The 23,301-nt window shown below is 41.4% G+C and overlaps 1 protein-coding gene across 1 annotated transcript; it reads right to left on the reverse strand.

Annotated features, from left to right (window-relative positions):
- LOC124278593 (cyclin-dependent kinase 6-like) lies at positions 1-23,301 on the reverse strand. The gene is given in 8 exon segments (XM_046714337.1): positions 1-295; positions 3,088-3,223; positions 3,609-3,769; positions 4,495-4,662; positions 8,876-9,011; positions 17,557-17,654; positions 17,656-17,884; positions 22,955-23,301. Coding segments are annotated over 7 exon segments (1,056 nt in total). The 5' UTR covers positions 17,845-17,884; positions 22,955-23,301; the 3' UTR covers positions 1-127.

A 23,301-nucleotide genomic window follows, 5' to 3' on the forward strand; every position in this document is an offset into this window, starting at 1 on the left:
TCATTAATGAGCAAAATAGTTTTAAAAAATGTTGGGGTTTTTTCATACACAATCTTGATAACATTGCCTTGGTCAACTTTTGCAGATCAGGACACATGGGAAGGGTGGCAACTCTTGTCTCACCATCTCACTTGCTGACCGGTGTGTCTGAACGTCCATCTGTGTCAAAGGAATCATTTTCTGACGTGGAAAGAGAGCTGGAAGTACGGAGACTGTCAAGGTCATCCCGGAAGTATGGGTGACGGAGTGAAGCACTGGCACTACTTCGTCGATGTGGGTCAAAGGTAAGTAGTCTCTACAAAAGATGAAATGAGTTGGATACTAAATACTGCTGACGTAAAAAAACAATTCACAAGAGCTCTGCAGCTCACCGTCCTTGTGAAGGAAGTCATTTTATACCATGTCTACTCTATCTTCAACAAAACAACTATCAGGTGTCAGTACAAAAGATTCTTGGATAAAGAAGAAGAAATCATTTCAACATTAGTGTTTGCCACTGATATGGTAATCAATGTCCCCTGCCGCTAAAGAAAGGAATATTAATAAAATATTTACTACTTTTTATTTTTTGTTCAAATACAAGATGCCTGAAGTGACTTGTGTCTGCAATAATCACCCAATGTAGGCTGTCGACATAATTGAAGACATTGGGTGCAATGTTTTATGAGCGATCATGTTTACACAAGTTTAAAAAGTGGTCAAAGTGTCGTGGTGACATTGATGATAAGGTCAAGGTCACCCAAATCGACTGGTGTCTGCGTAACCTCCCAAAGTAGGCTGTCACCAAATTTGAAGACATTGGGTACAACAGTTCATGAGATATCGCGTTAACAAGAATCGGGACGTACGTGCAGGTGCGGCTGAATACATAGTCCCCCGTGGGGGACAATTAATGAGAGACAAAGGCCCCAGTACAATCTTTAATAGTAGACCCTCTTTGAAGCCCTGTATGTAAGTAGCTCTTGCCTTGATGACCAAATGCTTTGATCAGCACCGGGGTAACCTTGGATTACTGACACTAACCAATATGTTCCAAATGTTGTCCAACTCTGTGGGCAGTTTGGACCAGCTTGGTTGGAACTAACAGAAAGCCTTTCCCAATGCTGCATTTACCAATTCTTTTCAAAGTCATTACGGGCTTCCATGCCAACCATATGTGAAAACCACCTTTTCGACAAAATATTGTGATGTAACATGGTGTAAGGGTGCTTCGGACACTTTATGTGTACCACATCTCCATGAGAATAGTGCACTCCAAAGAATAATCCATGTTTTCCATAAATGATTTTGTTCTGTTAGGAATTGTGGTTGATGCAAAGATAAAAGACAGTAAATAGCAATTAGCTGTACACAAATTTTCTCTTAATCTACCAATGATTTGGTGACAACATACCCAATGACATACGGTCAAAGAATAGTTATTCAATAATTAGAAAAAATATCTGGAACTACCATGTTATCCGAATAATAATTTCCATACCATATTATTTCAGTTGCAGGTTTTACAACATGTGCTTAAAATAGTAATAATATCATTCCACTTGAGAACACTTCAAACGTGACTCCACTGATATTAATGTAACAAGAAGACAAAGTCATCAATATCCCCCGCAATGGCAAAATACTCTTCATGATTATGTCTACAAGTTCTGATTATGTAAAATATTTAGGTGTGTATATAGAAAAGTGGAAGGAGAGTATTGAAAGTTCTGCTCCAGAAAGGAGCACTATCACCAATTTCAGTCTATGTCAAACTTGTTGCGATGGAAATGCCAAAAATATTTTATTCAGAAATTCAAAACTACCAAAAGGCACCAGTACACCACCAGATCTATCTATGTGCCAAGTTTGGTGAAGAAACATTGAACGGTTTTAGAGTTCTGCTCCGGAAAAAAGCACTACCACTAATTTCTGTTTTAGTCAAACTTGTTGCCATGGAAACGCCAAAAATATTTTATTCAGAATTCCAAAACTACGAAAAGGCACCAGTACACCACCAGACCAATCTATGTGCTAAGTTTGGTGAAGAAATAGTGAACGGTTTTAGAGTTCTGCTCCGGAAAAGAGCACAACAACCAATTTCAGGCTAAGTCGAACTTGTTGCTATGGAAATGCCAAAAATATTTTATTCAGAATTCCAAAACTACCAAAAGGCACCAGTACACCACCAGACCAATCTATGTGCCAAGTTTGGTGAAGAAATAGTGAACGGTTTTAGAGTTCTGCTCCGGAAAAGTGTACTACCACCAATTTCAGGCTAAGTCAAAACTTGTTGCCACGGAAAAGCCAAAAATATTTTATTTAGAATTTCAAAACTACCAAAAGGCACCAGTACACCACCAGATCTATCTATGTGCCAAGTTTGGTGAAGAAATAGTAAACGGTTTTAGAGTTCTGCTCCGGAAAAGAGCACTACCACTAATTTCATTCTAAGTCGAACTTGTTGCCATGGAAACACCATAAAAAAATTATTCAAAATTCCAAAACTACCAAAAGGCACAAGTACTCCACCAGATCCATGTATGTGCCAAGTTTGGTGAAGAAATAGTGACTGGTTTTAGAGTTCTGCTCCGGAAAAGACAAATGTGCACGGACGGACGGACGCACACACGCACCGACGGAGTCCATTTTAATACCCCCGCATAACGCGTTGCGGGGGATAACAATAGTCAATTAAAGTTTGAAAAGAACTGATTGATTAATAGATCACAAACAAAGTCCAGATACACAGCTAATACATCTTAAAACCACATACAAAATTATGCACTTTAGTGCAGATTTGGTGACATGGTACTGTAATAATGTCAGTATGTTTGGAAAAACATCAAAACTCATTGTGGTGTGCATAATGCACCCCTCCCCCGTCCACATTGCACTCTGTCCACCCAGCTGTTCAAAATGGGTACCTGAGAAGCGGATGATCGGACCTATACGGTCGCATGAAGCCCTTAGTAGCGGCTTTGAAAGTACAATTCCATCAGGGTAATAATATAACGCTGGAGAGCAGCATCGTGTTGGATTCTAGGCACAAAAATTAGCATTATTATTATTATTATACAACAGAGGGTTGCTGACATTGTCTCTCACCTCCAGGAGGTCCTTGGCCTGATGATCAATTTCTGGAACAAACTTTTCTAGGGGTTGCGGGGCAACTGATCGGAATGACTTCCATGGCAACGAGACATTTTCTGGCCACTCATGTTCAGATGGCAGTCCAATTGCTCTGGAATACAAGTGAAATGTGTGGACATTGTATCACTGGGTTCTCAAATAACAATGAAGGTGCTTGCATTACCTGTGAACACAGAAGTCCACCCAATGAAAACACCCCCTTATGTTCATACATATTAGTTTCCATCAAATTCCAATCACACAGGAAAAACACTGGAAGATGTTATGAGCAAATTCCAATGACAATTGAATCGTGGAATCTGGTTTGACACGGACCCTGATCACACAATCCGATTTAGTAGCTTCACGGCAAGCAATGCAGTGTTTCGGACATACCTTGATTCAACAGCACAACATCGGTATGATGACAGCTATGATGAAATATGTCCCGTTTGAAAAAGGCATACTTAACTAAAAATACAACATCTGGAACTTACTCAAATATCTTTATCAACTGGTCGACGTCAGATTGGCCACAAAACAAAGGTCGTCTGTTGAAAAGTTCAGCAAATATACAACCACAGCTCCAGAGATCGACGGGCGTTGCATACTGGCCTTGAAGTAGCACCTCCGGGGCACGGTACCACAGCGTCACCACCTGCCACACAACACAGTGAACCTCACTAACCCTTCACAACAGGCAGGGATTTATCTATAGGTGTTTGGAGGTCAGTGTTTCACCCCTAGTCTGCAGCAAATGCCATACCATTCCCAAATTGGAATTGGAAAACATCCAAACGCACCTCATGAACATCATAAATAGAGGCATGGCTTTGCAGAGGAGACAAATATTTTACTGATAACAGAACCAATGACTGTTTTGGTTTGTTTAACGTCGCACTCAGCAATATTCCAGCTATATGGTGGCGGTCTGTAAATAATCGAGTCTGGACCAGACAATCCAGTGATCATAAGCATGAGCATCCATCTACGCTATTGGGAACCGATGACATGTGTCAACCAAGTCAGCGAGCCTGACCATCCAATCCCGTTAGTCGCCTCTAACGACAAGCATGGGTTACTGAAGACCAATTCTAACACAGATCTGTACGAGTCCACAACGAATGAGGAGGAAGAAGATGTCATATTTTGTGTTATAGTGATGTAACCATGGTTAAAACGTGCCAAATGTACAGTGAATACTCCCAAAACATATCTGTGAGATCTCTGTCCCTTTTTCTAAGAAAGCATTTAACTAAGTGAGTGATTGCAGCATCAGGTTATAATTAATGACATAGTATATCCTTTGTGCTAAAGCACTGACAGATTCCATTTGCAATCTAACCTATATATAACTCTGCTGTTGTCATACACGATACTTACCACTGATGTGAGCGCCATCTGGAAGCTGTAAATCCTGGCTAGACCAAAATCTGCCAACTTGAGTTGACCTTGACTTGTGATGAGGACATTCTGAGGCTTGAGATCTCGATGGACAATACGATGGGCATGCAGGAAGTCAACCCCACTCAGCAGCTGGTGCATCAAGTCCTTTGAAGCAAAAAAGTATTCTGAATAGGTTTAAGACTGATATACTATTTCCCTTGATGAAATGTGTACAACATAAATATTTATCACATGAGATGTGTACAACATAAGTATTTATCACATGAGATGTGCACAACATTATACAATTATAGACTCTTGTAGAGGTCTATCCGAGTGATCTGATTGGCTGAAAAGCGGGGGAAGCCCCTTCGTATGGGATCCCTTGTCTATTTTTAGTAACCCAAGTCAATATCGTAATTTATCAGAAAACTCAAGTCAATATCGTGTTTTGTAGTCAATCATGTGACGGTCTTTTGACCAATTGTGGTACAGGAAAAATACTACCTATATAATAAATGTATTTATCGCATATTACATGAACAGTATTTGCAAGTATCCCACACGATGCCCTCAGTTTAAGAACTAACTTAGTACGTACGCAGCATGACTGTTTGTAACGAATTCCAATAAAAAAAAATTAAAAAGATAAAATGCCCTTGATTTGTTTGTTTAATCAAGATGATGTGAGACTGCAGACAAAAGGAAATGTTCATAACATTTCCCTTGCTTGACCACTGAACTAGTTACATTAATCAGAAATGAAACAGAAATTTAAATTGACAAAGAAAATATACTAATGGCAGAAAAAACTCATGACAGTCAGCATGTGTTGCAAGTTCAACTCCATGCATGGTAGTGACCAGACATTCCCTAGATGTCAACCATCCCCACAAACATGTGCTTGTACCACCAGAGTGTCAGCCAGTTGTCTCCTACCCATCTGGGTCACCAGACATTCCCTAGATGTCGACCATCCCCACAAACATGTGCTTGTACCACCAGAGTGTCAGCCAGTTGTCTCCTACCCATCTGGGTCACCAGACATTCCCTAGATGTCAACCATCCCCACAAACATGTGCTTGTACCACCAGAGTGTCAGCCAGTTGTCTCCTACCCATCTGGGTCACCAGACATTCCCTAGATGTCAACCATCCCCACAAACATGTGCTTGTACCACCAGAGTGTCAGCCAGTTGTCTCCTACCCATCTGGGTCACCAGACATTCCCTAGATATCAACCATCCCCACAAACATGTGCTTGTACCACCAGAGTGTCAGCCAGTTGTCTCCTACCCATCTGGGTCACCAGACATTCCCTAGATGTTGACCATCCCCACAAACATGTGCTTGTACCACCAGAGGTTCAGCCAGTTGTCTCCTACCAATCTGGGTCACCAGACAGTCCCTAGATGTCAACCATCCCCACAAACATGTGCTTGTACCACCAGAGGTTCAGCCAGTTGTCTCCTACCCATCTGGGTCACCAGACATTCCCTAGATGCTCCACCATCCCCACAAACATGTGCTTGTACCACCAGAGTGTCAGCCAGTTGTCTCCTACCCATCTGGGTCACCAGACATTCCCTAGATGTCGACCATCCCCACAAACATGTGCTTGTACCACCAGAGGTTCAGCCAGTTGTCTCCTACCCATCTGGGTCACCAGACATTCCCTAGATGTCAACCATCCCCACAAACATGTGCTTGTACCACCAGAGTGTCAGCCAGTTGTCTCCTACCCATCTGGGTCACCAGACATTCCTAGATGTCGACCATCCCCACAAACATGTGCTTGTACCACCAGAGTGTCAGCCAGTTGTCTCCTACCCATCTGGGTCACCAGACATTCCCTAGATATCAACCATCCCCACAAACATGTGCTTGTACCACCAGAGTGTCAGCCAGTTGTCTCCTACCCATCTGGGTCACCAGACATTCCCTAGATGTCGACCATCCCCACAAACATTGTGTTTGTACCACCAGAGGTTCCGCTATTTGACACCTACCCATCTGGGTGATCAGACAGTCCCTAGTTGTCGACCATACCACAAACATGTGCCACCAGAGTGTCAGCCAGTTGTCTCCCTACCCATCTGGGTCACCAGACATTCCCTAGATATCAACCATCCCCACAAACATGTGCTTGTACCACCAGAGTGTCAGCCAGTTGTCTCCTACCCATCTGGGTCACCAGACATTCCCTAGATGTCGACCATCCCCACAAACATGTGCTTGTACCACCAGAGGTTCAGCCAGTTGTCTCCTACCCATCTGGGTCACCAGACATTCCCTAGATGTCAACCATCCCCACAAACATGTGCTTGTACCACCAGAGTGTCAGCCAGTTGTCTCCTACCCATCTGGGTCACCAGACATTCCCTAGATGTCAACCATCCCCACAAACATGTGCTTGTACCACCAGAGTGTCAGCCAGTTGTCTCCTACCCATCTGGGTCACCAGACATTCCCTAGATATCAACCATCCCCACAAACATGTGCTTGTACCACCAGAGTGTCAGCCAGTTGTCTCCTACCCATCTGGGTCACCAGACATTCCCTAGATGTCGACCATCCCCACAAACATTGTGTTTGTACCACCAGAGGTTCCGCTATTTGACACCTACCCATCTGGGTGATCAGACAGTCCCTAGTTGTCGACCATACCACAAACATGTGCTTGTACCACCAGAGTGTCAGCCAGTTGTCTCCTACCCATCTGGGTCACCAGACATTCCCTAGATGTCGACCATCCCCACAAACATGTGCTTGTACCACCCAGTCTCCTACCCATCTGGGTCACCAGACAGTCCCTAGATGTCAACCATCCCCACAAACATGTGCTTGTACCACCAGAGGTTCAGCCAGTTGTCTCCTACCCATCTGGGTCACCAGACATTCCCTAGATGTCGACCATCCCCACAAACATGTGCTTGTACCACCAGAGTGTCAGCCAGTTGTCTCCTACCCATCTGGGTCACCAGACATTCCCTAGATGTCAACCATCCCCACAAACATGTGCTTGTACCACCAGAGTGTCAGCCAGTTGTCTCCTACCCATCTGGGTCACCAGACATTCCCTAGATGTCAACCATCCCCACAAACATGTGCTTGTACCACCAGAGTGTCAGCCAGTTGTCTCCTACCCATCTGGGTCACCAGACATTCCCTAGATATCAACCATCCCCACAAACATGTGCTTGTACCACCAGAGTGTCAGCCAGTTGTCTCCTACCCATCTGGGTCACCAGACATTCCCTAGATATCGAACCATCCCCACAAACATGTGCTTGTACCACCAGAGGTCAGCCAGTTGTCTCCTACCCATTCCCTAGATGTCGACCATCCCCACAAACATGTGCTTGTACCACCAGAGGTTCAGCCAGTTGTCTCCTACCCATCTGGGTCACCAGACAGTCCCTAGATGTCAACCATCCCCACAAACATGTGCTTGTACCACCAGAGGTTCAGCCAGTTGTCTCCTACCCATCTGGGTCACCAGACATTCCCTAGATGTCGACCATCCCCACAAACATGTGCTTGTACCACCAGAGTGTCAGCCAGTTGTCTCCTACCCATCTGGGTCACCAGACATTCCCTAGATGTCGACCATCCCCACAAACATGTGCTTGTACCACCAGAGGTTCAGCCAGTTGTCTCCTACCCATCTGGGTCACCAGACATTCCCTAGATGTCAACCATCCCCACAAACATGTGCTTGTACCACCAGAGTGTCAGCCAGTTGTCTCCTACCCATCTGGGTCACCAGACATTCCCTAGATGTCGACCATCCCCACAAACATGTGCTTGTACCACCAGAGTGTCAGCCAGTTGTCTCCTACCCATCTGGGTCACCAGACATTCCCTAGATATCAACCATCCCCACAAACATGTGCTTGTACCACCAGAGTGTCAGCCAGTTGTCTCCTACCCATCTGGGTCACCAGACATTCCCTAGATGTCGACCATCCCCACAAACATTGTGTTTGTACCACCAGAGGTTCCGCTATTTGACACCTACCCATCTGGGTGATCAGACAGTCCCTAGTTGTCGACCATACCACAAACATGTGCTTGTACCACCAGAGGATCAGCCAGTTGTCTCCTACCCATCTGGGTCACCAGACATTCCCTAGATGTTGACCATCCCCACAAATATTGTGTTTGTACCACCAGAGGTTCCGCCATTTGACACCTACCCATCTGGGTGATCAGCCAGTCCCTAGTTGTCGACCATCCCCACAAACATGTGCTTGTACCACCAGAGGTTCAGCTAGTTGTCTCCTACCCATCTGGGTCACCAGACATTCCCTAGATGTCGACCATACCCCCACAAACATGTGCTTGTACTACCAGAGTGTCAGCAAGTTGCAACCTACCCGTATCCGGTCAGGTCCGAGCCCCGGGGAGGGGCAACGCTCCAGGTAGGTTGCAAGGTCCTGGTCGATGTACTCGAACACCAGCGTCAGCCGTATCTCACTGTCTGTCACGGGAGTGTGACGCACATCCAGAAGCCTGACAAGTTGACAAAACATCCATCTCAAATATGTCAAACACACAGCATGGCAAACATACATTCTCCAGTCTAGGTAAACATTTCTGTGCTTGATTAGGAAATTAACATTTGCGATTTTCTGAAAAAGGTGACAGAATATTTATGGTTTAAGGCCAACTATAGCATCCTAAGGTGTTCACTGTGATCACTGAAAAGATTTATGAAAGACATCTGTTATCATGGTCATTAACGAGGTGTGAGTAGATTTGCCTGAGATTTTGAAAATGCTGTTAAACATCAGGCAACCCTACTGACCACATGTAAACATGATATTGATTATAAAGATGTTCGTTAGACGACATTTCCTTTCCAGAATTTGGTTAATCAATGTGATTTCAGGAACAAAGACAGACATCCACAAAATATGATGATATATACTTTTCTATACTTACTGAGGTCATATGTAATAATGGAACCAAAATTTATGATTAATAAACCTCACTTTTGTGGGTTTACCAAAATGTTTGCATACAAATATTGCATAAGTAGTTACTTTAGGTTCTGAAGAACAATCTAAATAAAGAGAGTGAATTTATATTAAGCACTAGAAGCAAGTTGTATTTTTAGCTGGGTTTTGAAACTGACCAAAGTACACAAGAAAAAAAAGTCATCAATATCCCCCGCAATGGCAAAATACTCTTCATGATTATGTATACGAGTTATGATTATGTAAAATATTTAGGTGTGTATATAGAAAAGTGGAAGGAGAGTATTGAAAGGTTTTTAATGTTCTGCTCCAGAAAGGAACACTATCCCCAATTTCAGGCTAAGTCAAACTTGTTGCCATGGAATCGCCAAAAATATTTTATTCAGAATTCCAAAACTAACAAAAGGCACAAGTACACCACCAGATCTATCTGTGTGCCAAGTTTGGTGAAGAAATATTGAACAGTTTTAGAGTTCTGCTCCGGAAAAGAGCACTACCACTAATTTCAGTCAAAGTCGAACTTGTTGCCATGGAAACGCCAAAAATATTATATTCAGAATTTCAAAACTACCAAAAGGCACCAGTACACCACCAGACCAATCTATGTGCCAAGTTTGGAGAAGACATAGTGAACGGTTTTAGAGTTCAGCTCCGGAAAAGTGTACTACCACCAATTTCAGGTTAAGTCAAACTTGTTGCCACGGAAATGCCAAAAATATTTTATTCAGAATTCCAAAACTACCAAAAGGCACCACTACACCACCAGATCTATCTATGTGCCAAGTTTGGTGAAGAAATAGTGAACAGTTTTAGAGTTCTGCTCCGGAAAAGACAAATGTGCACGGACGGACTGAGTCCATTTTAATACCCCCTGCAAAATGTGTTGAGGGGGATATCAAATGATTGAGAGATGGAAGATGGCACTTATTTTCTATACTTATTCCACATTCCAGGTCTGGAGGATAGCATGACATTCTTATCTATGTATTGCAACATCAAACAAATTAATATATTCTGTGACAAGACAGATTTTCACAGGTCTGTGCTACAATCAGTAGACATGACCAACTACCCAAGTCTACCTGGAGTCCAGCACCGTTACATTTTGTTATCTAGCCAGCACAATACCCTACATATCACACCTGACAACAACATACCACAGCCACTATAAATAGCCTCATTATGGGCTGCCTATTGACTTTGTTTACATCAAGTGGGATCGAACATTGCCATGTCTTCAATAGGCCGTCACACCTCAATGCTTCCTGATCACGGTCAATGGCAGCATACTGATCTCTCTCCCTGGTAGGCCTAGTGTTGAGTTGGGCCAGTACCTGGGCAGGTGTCTGTGGGAGGGGATGTCTTGGGGGGACTTAGTGTCGTGACAGGACCTTACTTGTCGATGGTGGAAGGTGGGGTTGAGGGTAGGGAGTCGGTACAGAGTGTTCTGGAAGCAGACGTGTGTGTGTGGGTGGAACGTACTGTATTGTGTTGTGACAGTATTGGCATGGCTAGCACACAGACCTAGATACAGCCAGGACAGATCAATACCCATGTCGTGATAGTCGTCACAGCGGCATGCATCGAAGGATGAACACGGCTACACATGGATAGACATTTTCAATCAGTAATTGACTAGATCACATACCCTAGCAAACAAACAGAAGTGGATAATGAACATTACTTAGTGAAACGAAACACTGTGACACAGGTCACCTTAACATCATACAGCCAATCACTGACACCTGACCAAGTCAGATTGTCCCATGGGTACATAGGTAACCACTGATACTTGACTTGATCAAGTCATACATGATTGTCACACAGATAACCACTGACACTTGACTGGACCAAGTCATACATGATTGTCAAACAGATAACCACTGACACTTGACTGGACCAAGTCATACATGATTGTCACAGAGGTAACCACTGATACTTGACTGGACCAAGTCATACATGATTGTCACACAGATAACCACTTATACTTGACTGGACCAAGTCATACATGATTGTCACACAGGTAACCACTGACACTTGACTGGACCAAGTCATACATGATTGTCACAGAGATAACCTCTGACACTTGACTGGACCAAGTCATACATGATTGTCACACAGATAACCACTGACTGACTGACTGACTGGACCAAGTCATACATGATTGTCACAGAGGTAACCACTGATAATTGACTGGACCAAGTCATACATGATTGTCACACAGATAACCACTGATATTTGACTGGATCAAGTCATACATGATTGTCACAGAGGTAACCACTGACACTTGACTGGATCAAGGCATACATGATTGTCAGATGGGAAACCACTTGTAAAGTTTATTCAGCAACTTTCGCATTTTCAGCATATTCTGTATATTCAGCAGTTTTGTACAGTCGCCATTTTAGGTATATTTGTCATTTTAGACACATGCAGCATGTTCAATATAAAACACTTCAAAATATGCTCCACATTTACGATTTTCTCTCTCATTCATCATTCAATATGAATAAACCAATCAGATTCTTCAACATTGTTCAAAAGAATGCTTCTTGAGATTTTTTGGGGTACATTCCTAACACAGGCTGTAGGACTATCATCTCCCAGCAACATCGACAACCCTATTGGTAATGAGTCAACACAGGCCTCTGCTGTACATGTCCTTGTATTGAGGCACTCTGTACACAGGACCACTAACCTTTGCCTTCTTATGTAATATACTTGTGCCTGTGTCAGGCAACCATGTAACATCATAAACACTAAATGCTACTAATGCCGTAACGACATCTTGCGCTCCTTGTTTACATATACAGTACACTATGTCTATAATGTTCAGGGCTCGATTTGGTGCTTTGTTACTTGCAATATTACAAAGTGCAACCTAGTTACTAGTCTAACTTGCACCAGGTGCAAGTCAAGTTTTTGAGTGGGTATACTTCTAAATAACTGCATCTACTTATTGCTATAAAAACAGTGCAACTGGAATTAGGCTGGTGCAACTAGGTTTTTATCTTAGGTTGTACCTGGTGCAAGTAGGTTAACATCTCTTAAATCGAGCCCTGATGTTACTTTATTATGTACCTGACTGACTGACAAAATGAACTATTTATTGGTTTTCACCACCTTCTTCACAATTTATGCATAATGAACTATGGTTTGTGGTCCTTTAGAGTTGGTTATAACCATAGGTTACTGTATTCTCATGAAAAGTGAGTGAGTGAGTTTAGTTTATGCCACACTCAGCAATATTCCAGCTATATGGTGGCGGTCTGTAAATAATCAAGTCTGGGCCAGACAATCCAGTGATCAACAGCATGAGCATCGATCAATACCAATTGGGATACAATGACGCGTGTCAACCAAGTCAGCGAGCCTGACAACCCGATCCTGTTAGTTGCCTCTTACAACAAGCATGGGTTACTGAAGATCAATCCTCACTCAGACCTTCATGGGTCTTCTCATGAATATGGGTTTACGGGTCCAAATAAACTCTAAAACATATCAAACTGACAGATGAAATATACAGTAAGGAAACATTAGTATGTTGACAATTATTTGAAAATTGCAGATATATGAGTGACAAGTCCCTACATTTTGGCGTTGTTTCATAAACATGTTACATGCTGACTCCTGTCTTCATATTCCTTCTCACAACTTCCCCTTTCTGATTACATTTTTGTTAATATATATATTGCCAATGTAGTTGGCCCTTTGGAAGGTCCCTGGACACTATCATGGGTTCTCTCCAAATAATGCCCTGGAAACAATCACTACTTTATTTAGATTTAGTACTAAAACTAGGAGGATGCTGACACACAGTATCAGCTGCTTGAGTTTAGACTTTCTGTGTGGCTCCCGGACCCTCATTACATCCATACTCAGGATGGAGGAACCAAACAAAGTCATGTTTCAATCAACTTATTTTTCTGTACCTTGTTTCAGAAACAGAAATGCTAACTATCTTTAACTCCTACAGGTTCAACCCTGGTCAGTTATACAGACCGGGGCCTGACCCTGAAACAAATATATCCAAGAAAGCCCATGCAAGTCTAGAATAGGTGGCAGTAGAACTTCAGCAGTTTCTGAAAATGATGAAAGTCTCTGGAGTCATTTTCATCATATTTTATGATTATTTTTTATGAAGTTATTCTGTCAAATATATTCATTTCAGAGACGAGATGCTATTTTAGTTCAACCCCTTCCCACTGCTAACCACCCTGGTTGTAGTGGCAGCCATCCAACATGCCTGACACCTGTACCTAAGTCAGTGTAAACCAATTGCAACATGGTCTGTCAAGTACTGAAGTCTACTTCAAGTTTTGTAACAATGCTTCTTGTGTTTCCGTGTGCTGTCATCTAGGAAGTTAATGAAGGTATGATGTAATAGAGCATCCATGTGGCATGTCACATCTTGCACCATTTCCTGCAGGTGGTTGTAGAGGAAACAAGTGCTCTACATCTTCATGAACCTCTCTCCTTGCATCATAGAAAATCAGAAACAGCAACAGTTTGATTCTAGGCTCCGGGGCTTAATGACATTTGGAATAGATATTCAGCTACATCACAAAATGATATGGGAGAAAACATGAATTGATGTAGACTGTACCACTGTGGTGATACCCATGAGCAAGGTTTGGTGCTGATGCCTAGAAACAAAATCTGGGGAAACTAGGATTTGAACCCACAATCAGGGTTCCTGAACTTCCAAGGGACACAACTCTACACAGCAAATTGTAGGGCCTTAATAACTTAGCCTCCCGTGCCCTAGATTAGACACTGGTGCTGCTGCACATCTTACTGAAGAAAATGAATATTCACCATAAATAGTAACGAGCAGAAAAAATGCGACAAAAACTTTATTCCGTAGACTCGAACCTACTATCAAAAAAGCCAGTAGCTTGCCTCGTTGGTATGGAATTATCTCCCTTGGGTTCAGGGATGGCTTGATCACGTGACCTCGTTGCTTGCATACGATACCGAAGCTTTGCCATGACGTTACAAAACAACAGAAATCGACTCTTCGCATATTATGAAGCAGGTATTACATCCGTAACTAGACTTGTGAAACTGACGGGACTGCATCGGGCCTCTGTTTACCAAATTTGAAGAAGTTTGACTCGGGGTTAGGAACAGAGCGACAGGCTGGATCGGGACGTCGTGCTACTCTTTGGGTAAATGACAAAGACGTATCGAGCGTCTTGCGGCGGCGTACCCAAACTGGTCTGCAAAACAGCTTGCTGTGAAGGCGTCAAGTCAAGGAACCCCTAAGGTATCAGAATGGACAATCAGAAGATCTTTAAAGTAATCTGGATATGTCAAGCGAGTGCCGAAGAAAGTTCCATTGATGACAACAGCACATATGAAAAAAAGGCTCGAGTGCTGCAGGGAAATGCAGGGTACAGACTTTTCATATGTGACTTTTACGGACGAATCAAAGTTTCAGTTTTATAGGATCACAAGAAAGAGGTGGTCAAGAGGTGGACGTAGCTGCAAAATGGTTCCGAAGTTCTCACCCAGTGTCATGGTTTGGATTGGTATAGGCAAACTCGGGGTGACGCTGCTGCTAACTATTACAGGAAGGATGGATCACGCAAGTACTGTCAACTTATACAAGAAGGCATAGTGGAATCCCATATAGAACAGAGTGGAACCCTTTCAACTTTTACAGGACAATGCACCTGTACACAAGTCAAGACACACCTATAACTGGTTTGAAACGAGTCACGTGACCTTACAGAAATTTCCAGCGGCATCACCAGACCTGAACCCAATTGAAAATGCGTGGCAGATTATGAAGGACAAATTAGAAAAGTTATCGTTGAGTGGTCTAATCTCATCAGTCAAATATGGGTGGGCCTACCCCAGGACTACATAGACAATATGATTGACAGCATGGGACGCCGTATTCAGCAGTGCATCGAGAGAAACGGTGGACTAACAGACTATTGACTTGCATAAATGTAAATTTCAGTATCCAGAGTGGATGTATGAAAAAAATTCACTGAATATATCAGTAAATAAATTTTGAAACTATGTCTGTGAAAAGTCGCATTTTTTCTGCTGGTTACTGTACATGCTGTGCTAATGACCTATCCTGGATCTATCTGACCTACATACACTCGTCGTAAATAATTATATATGGCTAAACAATAGCACTGTTCTGATTAATTAAGTTTTTATGGATTATTGGTAGTGTTTTAAGTGTATAATTACAGACATCAAAGGATTTCTTATTTCCTTTTATTCTATGCAGATAATACGTACAAAGTAGTCGACTGAAGATTGAGTTTACTCTGCATAATGCTTTAAAGACAGGCAAAATAGGAGCATGTCTACAACCTATACTGTGACATGTGCTCTCTATACAAAAACTTCATGAACTAACGGTTAATGCATACCACTAAACAAAGTACCGGTAAATGATGAAAACTTAGATACATGACAAATTTTCAAAGCAGGAAGGGTTCAGTTTGGAAGATATGGACAGATAAACTTTGAAGGCATTGTGTCACTGTTTCACAGCCTTGCAAATCAGTCCAATTTACCTCAGAAATGTGTCAGTGTTGCAAAATATACAAGAAGACAAAGTCATCAATATTCCCTGCAATGGCAAAATACTCTTCATGATTATGTCTACGAGTTATGATTATGTAAAATATTTAGGTGTGTATATAGAAAAGTGGAAGGAGAGTATTGAAAGGTTTTGAAAGTTCTGCTCCAGAAAGGAGCACTATCACCAATTTAAGTCTAAGTCAAACTTGTTGCCATGGAAATTACAAAAATATTTTATTCAGAATTCCAAAACTAACAAAAGGCACCAGTACACCACCAGATCTATCTATGTGCCAAGTTTGGTGAAGAAATAGTGAATGGTTTTAGAGTTCTGCTCCTGAAAAGAGCACAACTACCAATTTCAGTCTAAGTCAAACTTGTTGCCATGGAAACGCCAAAAATATTTTATTCAGAATTCCAAAACTACCAAAAGGCACAAGTACACCACCAAATCTATCTATGTGCCAAGTTTGGTGAAGAAATAGTGAACAGTTTTAGAGTTCAACTCCGAAATAGAGCACTACCACAATTTCAGTGTAAGTCAAACTTGTTGCCATGGAAACGCCAAAAATATTTTATTCAGAATTCCAAAACTACCAAAAGGCACCAGTACACCACCAGATCTATCTATGTACCAAGTTTGGAGAAGAAATAGTGAACAGTTTTAGAGTTCAGCTCCGGAAAAGAGCACTACCACCAATTTCAGGCTAAGTCAAACTTGTTGCCATGGAAACGCCAAAAATATTTTATTCAGAATTCCAAAACTACCAAAAGGCACCAGTACACCACCAGATCTATCTATGTGCCAAGTTTGGAGAAGAAATAGAGAACAGTTTTAGAGTTCAGCTCCGGAAAAGAGCACTACCACCAATTTCAGGCTAAGTCAAACTTGTTGCCATGGAAACGCCAAAAATATTTTATTTAGTATTCCAAAACAACCAAAAGGCACCAGTACACCACCAGATCTATCTATGTGCCAAGTTTGGTGAAGAAATATTGAACAGTTCCGGAAAAGACAAATGTGCACGGACGGACGGACGCAAGCACGGACAGAGTCCATTTTAATACCCCCCGCAAAACGCGTTGCGGGGGATAACTATAGCAATAACTGTATTACTTCTTTGAGAGGCATTTTAGAAGTTGTGAAGATGAAGGAAAACCAAGTTCTATGGATAGTCAACTCTTTATTGCAATGAGAGCGATGTTTCGGTGTAGGTTCAACACCGTTATCTTCACTTCCTTGATAACGGTGTTAGTACCTAAATGTTGCACTCATTATAAAGAAGTTGACTATCCATTGAACTTGGTTTTCCAATAACTGTGTTAGTTGTCAAATGAAAGGGTTCAGATTTTATACACTTTTTACATGCTGAAAAATTGGAAAAAGAATTTAAGGTTGATGATGATTTCTCTGTATCACATGGATGAATGACAATTAATTGCTGCATACACCAATATTGAACCTAATAAAACTTTTAACACTGTAATTATCCAGCAATGGCACCATGGTAACAAAAAAAACATACCTGACAATATTTTCGTGTTCATATTTCTCCAGTTGTTTCAGCAATGCGATCTCCCTGATGGCGCTCATGGGCATGCCTTCCTCTGTGTTGGGGATCCGGGATTTTCTTCATGGCCACAAACTGTCCATCACACTTGAGGTCACGGGCCTTATACACGGTCCCATATGCCCCATTACCGATAACTGCTACCTCCTCATACTTCTTCTCACTACTGTCCCGACGACTCCTTGTCCGATTTGATGACTCATTTTGATTGACATGGTATTTGGAAGCTGCTGCTGTTTTCATTGCTTACATCGTCAACATTTAGCATCCATAGGAGCAGGTTCTGGAAGAACACAAAAAGTCTCGATCAATATAAACACAAGATCGGTGGAATTGTGAACAAAGAGGATACATGCATATGTGACATACATACACTTGAGTGTGTCTTTCCACTAGAGCTGGGACGTGTGGGTAATGAGTTGGACCCAGGTACCCGTCTCAATACCCGGGCCTGTTATGATCATGTGACTAATAGATTAAACAATGTAATATGTTATACTTTCATGATTAAAAGGTTGTTTTGTCTTTGAAGATTTAGACAAAATTGTGCAGTCACCGGTTTTGAACATAATACATGGTTAAGATATTGAAAAACTCGAAATGGTAGCCTCCGAGCTGAAAAATATATTGCCATTTCTTACAAGTTTGATGTCAGGAATTAACATAACGGGTATCCGGGTAGGGTAGGGAAATAGGGGGTGGGATACCCGGGTAGAAAATTTGGACCCATCCCAGCCCTACTTTCCACGTATCATACAGTTCTTAAACTTAAAGTGTTACTACCATGAGGTTCATAAAGTGTGGAAGATACCAACATCTTAAGTTGACATAGTATTTCAGATACAACATGTTTTGCCAGTTCCATGTGGAAGGACAGACTCATGCAGGTTTTTTGTTTGGTGAAACGTACAGGCAGTGGTATGGAACAGAGAAACGACAGAACAAGACTCAGTGTCTTGGACTTGAACCCATGAACATCTCATGTTTCGGTCACACATTCAACTCTGAATTGTGAATTATTACATACAGATTCAGAGAACACATGCATACAGCAGACAGATCATGTTACAGATTTGTATTACAGTACAAAGCCCTGCTGTTCCTTGTGTCTTGCTTCACTTGCAGCGTTCGTTCATCACGCTGAAGACCCAGATTTGATTCCCCACATGGGCATAATGTGTGAAGCCCATTTCTGATGTCCTCCGCCTTGATATTGCTGGAATATTGCTAAACACGGCGTAAAACCATACTCACTCACTCATGTGCAATCCAAACATTCAAGGGCAGGTAATTCTGACTACACCTCGGGGACAGCAATGAATACTTCAACAAATAGTATAACCCTCTCACAATCGCTAAACCACAGAAAGTCCAGATTTCGTCTCTGTGAAACTTTGAACTCACTGGGATTCCTGTCAGTTTGAATGGAGTTATTTGTTTGTACCACACTTATATACATTCAGAAACTAGGCATTACTATACAACTAGTGCTATAAATACCTTTCAATACAATTCCGACATGTATCTGAATGAGGGTAGTGTCCATAAGGAAACAGAAAGGGCATGAACAAAACTCTTATGAATGACACAAAGTTTTGACACTATTTTACTGTTTTATTCCTAAACATGATATGTACATGATGCATCAACATGGATATTCTAGGATGTAAGACGAATGAGAAAAAATAAATTTCTTTGTCCATCTTACCCGTGAAGATCCGGGTTAGAATATTGATCTTCAGTAACCCATGCTTGTCGTAAGAGGAGTCTAACGGGATCAGGTGGTCAGGCTCGCTGACTTGGTTGACACATGTCATCGGTTCCCATTTGCGTAAATCGATGCTCATGCTGTTGATCCCTGGATTGTCTGGTCCAGACTCGATTATTTACAGACCGCTGCCATATAGCTGGAATATTGCTGAGTGCCGCGTAAAACTAAACTCACTCACTCAATCTTTGTCCATCTTAATGATTTTTTAAGTCTGGTGGCATACACAGTTTAGAGGCTTTATGTCTTTCTTGTCAAAGGACACATCTCTTCAAAAGGTGTATCACAAGAGACAAACTGTCACAAGAAGAGATAAAAATCTTATTTGACAAGAAAGACAAATATTCTCTAATCCATAAACATTTAATGGTTTTTCATACTGCTCTTTACTATGGTACCATGGAAACCACAGGATTCTATCTAGGCAGCCAAACTGATAGAGAATATAAACTTCAAATTAGGACCTTCTTACAAATCGTTTTCCTGTAGTCTGAGGTACTTATCATTGCATTTAGTGCCAAAATGTAGATATTACATATGTGTCTCTCCTCTCAGCTGTCCCATTATCAGAGGTCTACTGGTTACTGCTAGAAAACCAGAACATTTACCTTTGACGTCATTAACATAAATTGTGAATTCCGTGTGTGAATGATAGCTTGACCTTTGGTGCAGACATGAGGTGAATATCAACCTGTGAGCAGGTCTAGATTCAACCCCTGGGGCCTTCATAGTGTCAGTGTTGTGTCACTCAAGCAAGACATTTTATTACATATTTGAGATTAATACAATATTTCTTCACAAAATACAAAATGTATACACTTCAATTATGTCTTACTTATATCAACTTTAACGGTATTGGGTTATAAGTATTAATGTAGTCACTTGAAAAGCATAAAAATTACCTAATATAAAAAAAATGAAAGCTATTTAACTCAAGCTGCACTTCCTGAAGACACTTGGCTCAAGATCGAGCTTTGAAAGGGTCTTGATAGTTCCTTGAAAACTTGTTCATTGCAAACACACTGGTCTTGTTGAAGTCAAACTATAATGAACGTCCAAGAAGATAAGAACAAGTGAATGTTTCGGGCTCCTTTTCAAATTGAGCCTTGTTGCTTGTTTGTATCAAAATTATGTATATAATCATTTAATGGAATTTAAGCCATACTATAAGCACATGATACCGATGCCAAGTTTGAACAGAATCATTCAAGTCACAACCACACTGTTTCAAGTTACAGATCAAGGGGAACCTGGATCAATTCAGGAAAACATCAAGGTTCCCCTGAATTTCAAACACGCCTCACTGTCTGTTACATCTGTGATATCCCGAAACAGCATCCCCAGAGTGAAGAAGGTGAAGTGGTCACCATCCTTGTACTGACATCCCGACAGCTCCATCATCTCAACATGTGGGGTCCGTAACACACACCTTGATGCTGATAGCAAGGGTTATCTCCCTGTCTTCAGTGATAAATTTGAAAGATACAAGTCCTGGATGTCCAGCCTCCTGAAGCCTGAGTGATCATGTTGATGAACCATGCATTAATCACTTGCTAGTTGCGTTGGCAGTCTGCTAGATCTGCCAGTCTGATATCTGTTACTGACAGACGATTTCTACTGAACACAAGTATGTGAGAGTAGAGGACTTTCAACATGGTTGTACCCAGATCTTGTTCATAAGAAACCAGTGTTCAGTTTCTTCCAGAATAAACAATGAATAAAACATAGCCATCTGCATGATTGAATTTCATCAAGTTCTTGGTTTATAAAGCGATGGTAGCTAAATTGATTTTAACTTCCATATTTAAACAAACTGTCCTAACTAATAAATTTATATTGGATCTGGACCAGCACTTTTCACTGAATTAAGCGCGAAACATTGATGTTATGACTTTGTATTACACCTTAATGAGTGATATTTCTTATATAATGTTTTCTTCATTCTCTGAAAGACGTGAATATGTTGTTTCACCTGTAATCTGCAATAAGTCTGAGGTCACACCACTGTGGTGCTAGTGCGAGAGAGACTGGTTATCCAAGTCAGAACTAGCATTAAGTATTACCAGAATCCGAAAAATGAATAATTTTATGATTGAAAGGATCTGGGCGTTTATCAACACTATTATGTTACTATCTCTGATATATCCCACTCATTTTAACTATGCCCATCTTTTGATAAACATGTTCTTTACCCATGCCTTCATGAGTGAGTGAGTTTAGTTTTACGCCGTACTCAGCAATATTCCAGCTATATGGCAGCGGTCTGTAAATAATCGAGTCTGGACCAGACAATCCAGTGATCAACAGCATGAGCATCGATCTGTGCAACTGGGAATCAATGACATGTGTCAACCAAGTCAGTGAGCCTGGCCACCCGATCCTGTAAGTCGCCTGCCTTGATGACTTGGAACTAATTGTAAGACAATAGATAATGCTCTCATGCTATGGGATTTCTCACTCTGTGTTGAAACGTTCTTGTGCACTGACTGCTATCATATTTATTGCCATTTGATGTCAATGTCATCATTAAGGAAGTTAATACACAGCAATGAATGAAGTCGCATCTTGATCAGTGCAGACATACATGGAGTATCCACATTATCACAGATAAGTACTGACAGTGCAGTTTTGTGCGTCCTAGTAGAATATCATATGACACAGATGTCACTGTCGGGAAATGACGTTTCAACTCTGGAAACTCATCCAGGCATTTAAGATGAACATATATCTGCAGTTAAGCCATTAAATCCGCTGACTAGAAGGGAGTGGTAGTGTCCCAGCAGATCAGATGTCAGCAGAATGACATGATCATTTTTGGTCCTACTAAGTTTCAGTCACGTAGTTTTAAAGTCTGAGATTGGCCGAGTGTGAATCGATAAGTCTTGGTTCAAACTTCACTTGATTTCTATTTTTAAAGTTTTGCAAAACTGATTTTAGTCAGGAAATAGAACAGCTACTTTCACATTTCAGGTAATTAATGATATTCAAAACATTAATGAGGTTTCTCGCACCCACTGGAAAATTTTTAAGGACATGAAACTAGACATAGACATGATGTATGTACAATTTCGACACTTTTGCCATTTTGAATAGTATGTGTTATTAATATGGGCTGTGAAATTACATTTGAAGCATTTTCGAGTCGACTTTAAGTCTAAACCAACTTCCTTTGTACTCTCTGAGATGAACTTTGACTTATTGCCCTAAAATGAATAATTTTTCCGAGTGAACGCATTATCAGAACGTTACACTGGTTATCATGGTGAAACGGGTTCATGGTTGTACTGTTGTTTAAACTTGTTATAAATTACGGTCTCAAGCATATCTCGTAGATCCAATTGTAGCAAATACAGAAAGGCTTCCAAATTTTAATATACACGATTATTACAGGAAATGATCTCAGTAGGACTGGTTATTCGATTCTGATCTGACGAAAAACGGTGACTTTTGGTTCACGTTATTGTTGTTCAGAATTGTCAACAATAGTCGAGTGCGACAATGACACATATCTAGGTTCTGGCTCTAACAAATTCCTGTAATCATATACCTGACTATACCATATTAAAATCTGAGTAGGAATCTTACGGTATCAATGTTGATGTCCAGTCAACCAATAGTGGTCACACATGTATCCTGACCTGAGGTCCGAGACCCATGTTCCGACCACACAACGCTGATCGCCACGACGGTAGATCTATCAACACACGGGTCGATAACTGGAAATTCCTCAGCGTTCGGACTTAAGCTTGACAAAATCTAAACGTAGATACGTGAAATCCACACATAAACTGGCGGGTCGTTTAGCCTCAGATATGGCGTTTCAACGACTAACAGGTGTCCTTTTGATTGAGGTGACTGCACATTCCTTTGGTCCCCGTGCTGGTAGTGTCAACGCTTGTATGCAAATCTGTATGAATGAACACTGTCGACAC

The sequence above is a fragment of the Haliotis rubra genome, unplaced genomic scaffold (genome assembly GCF_003918875.1).
Source record: "Haliotis rubra isolate DU_JTF1 unplaced genomic scaffold, ASM391887v1 Scf24, whole genome shotgun sequence".
NCBI lineage: Eukaryota > Metazoa > Mollusca > Gastropoda > Lepetellida > Haliotidae > Haliotis > Haliotis rubra.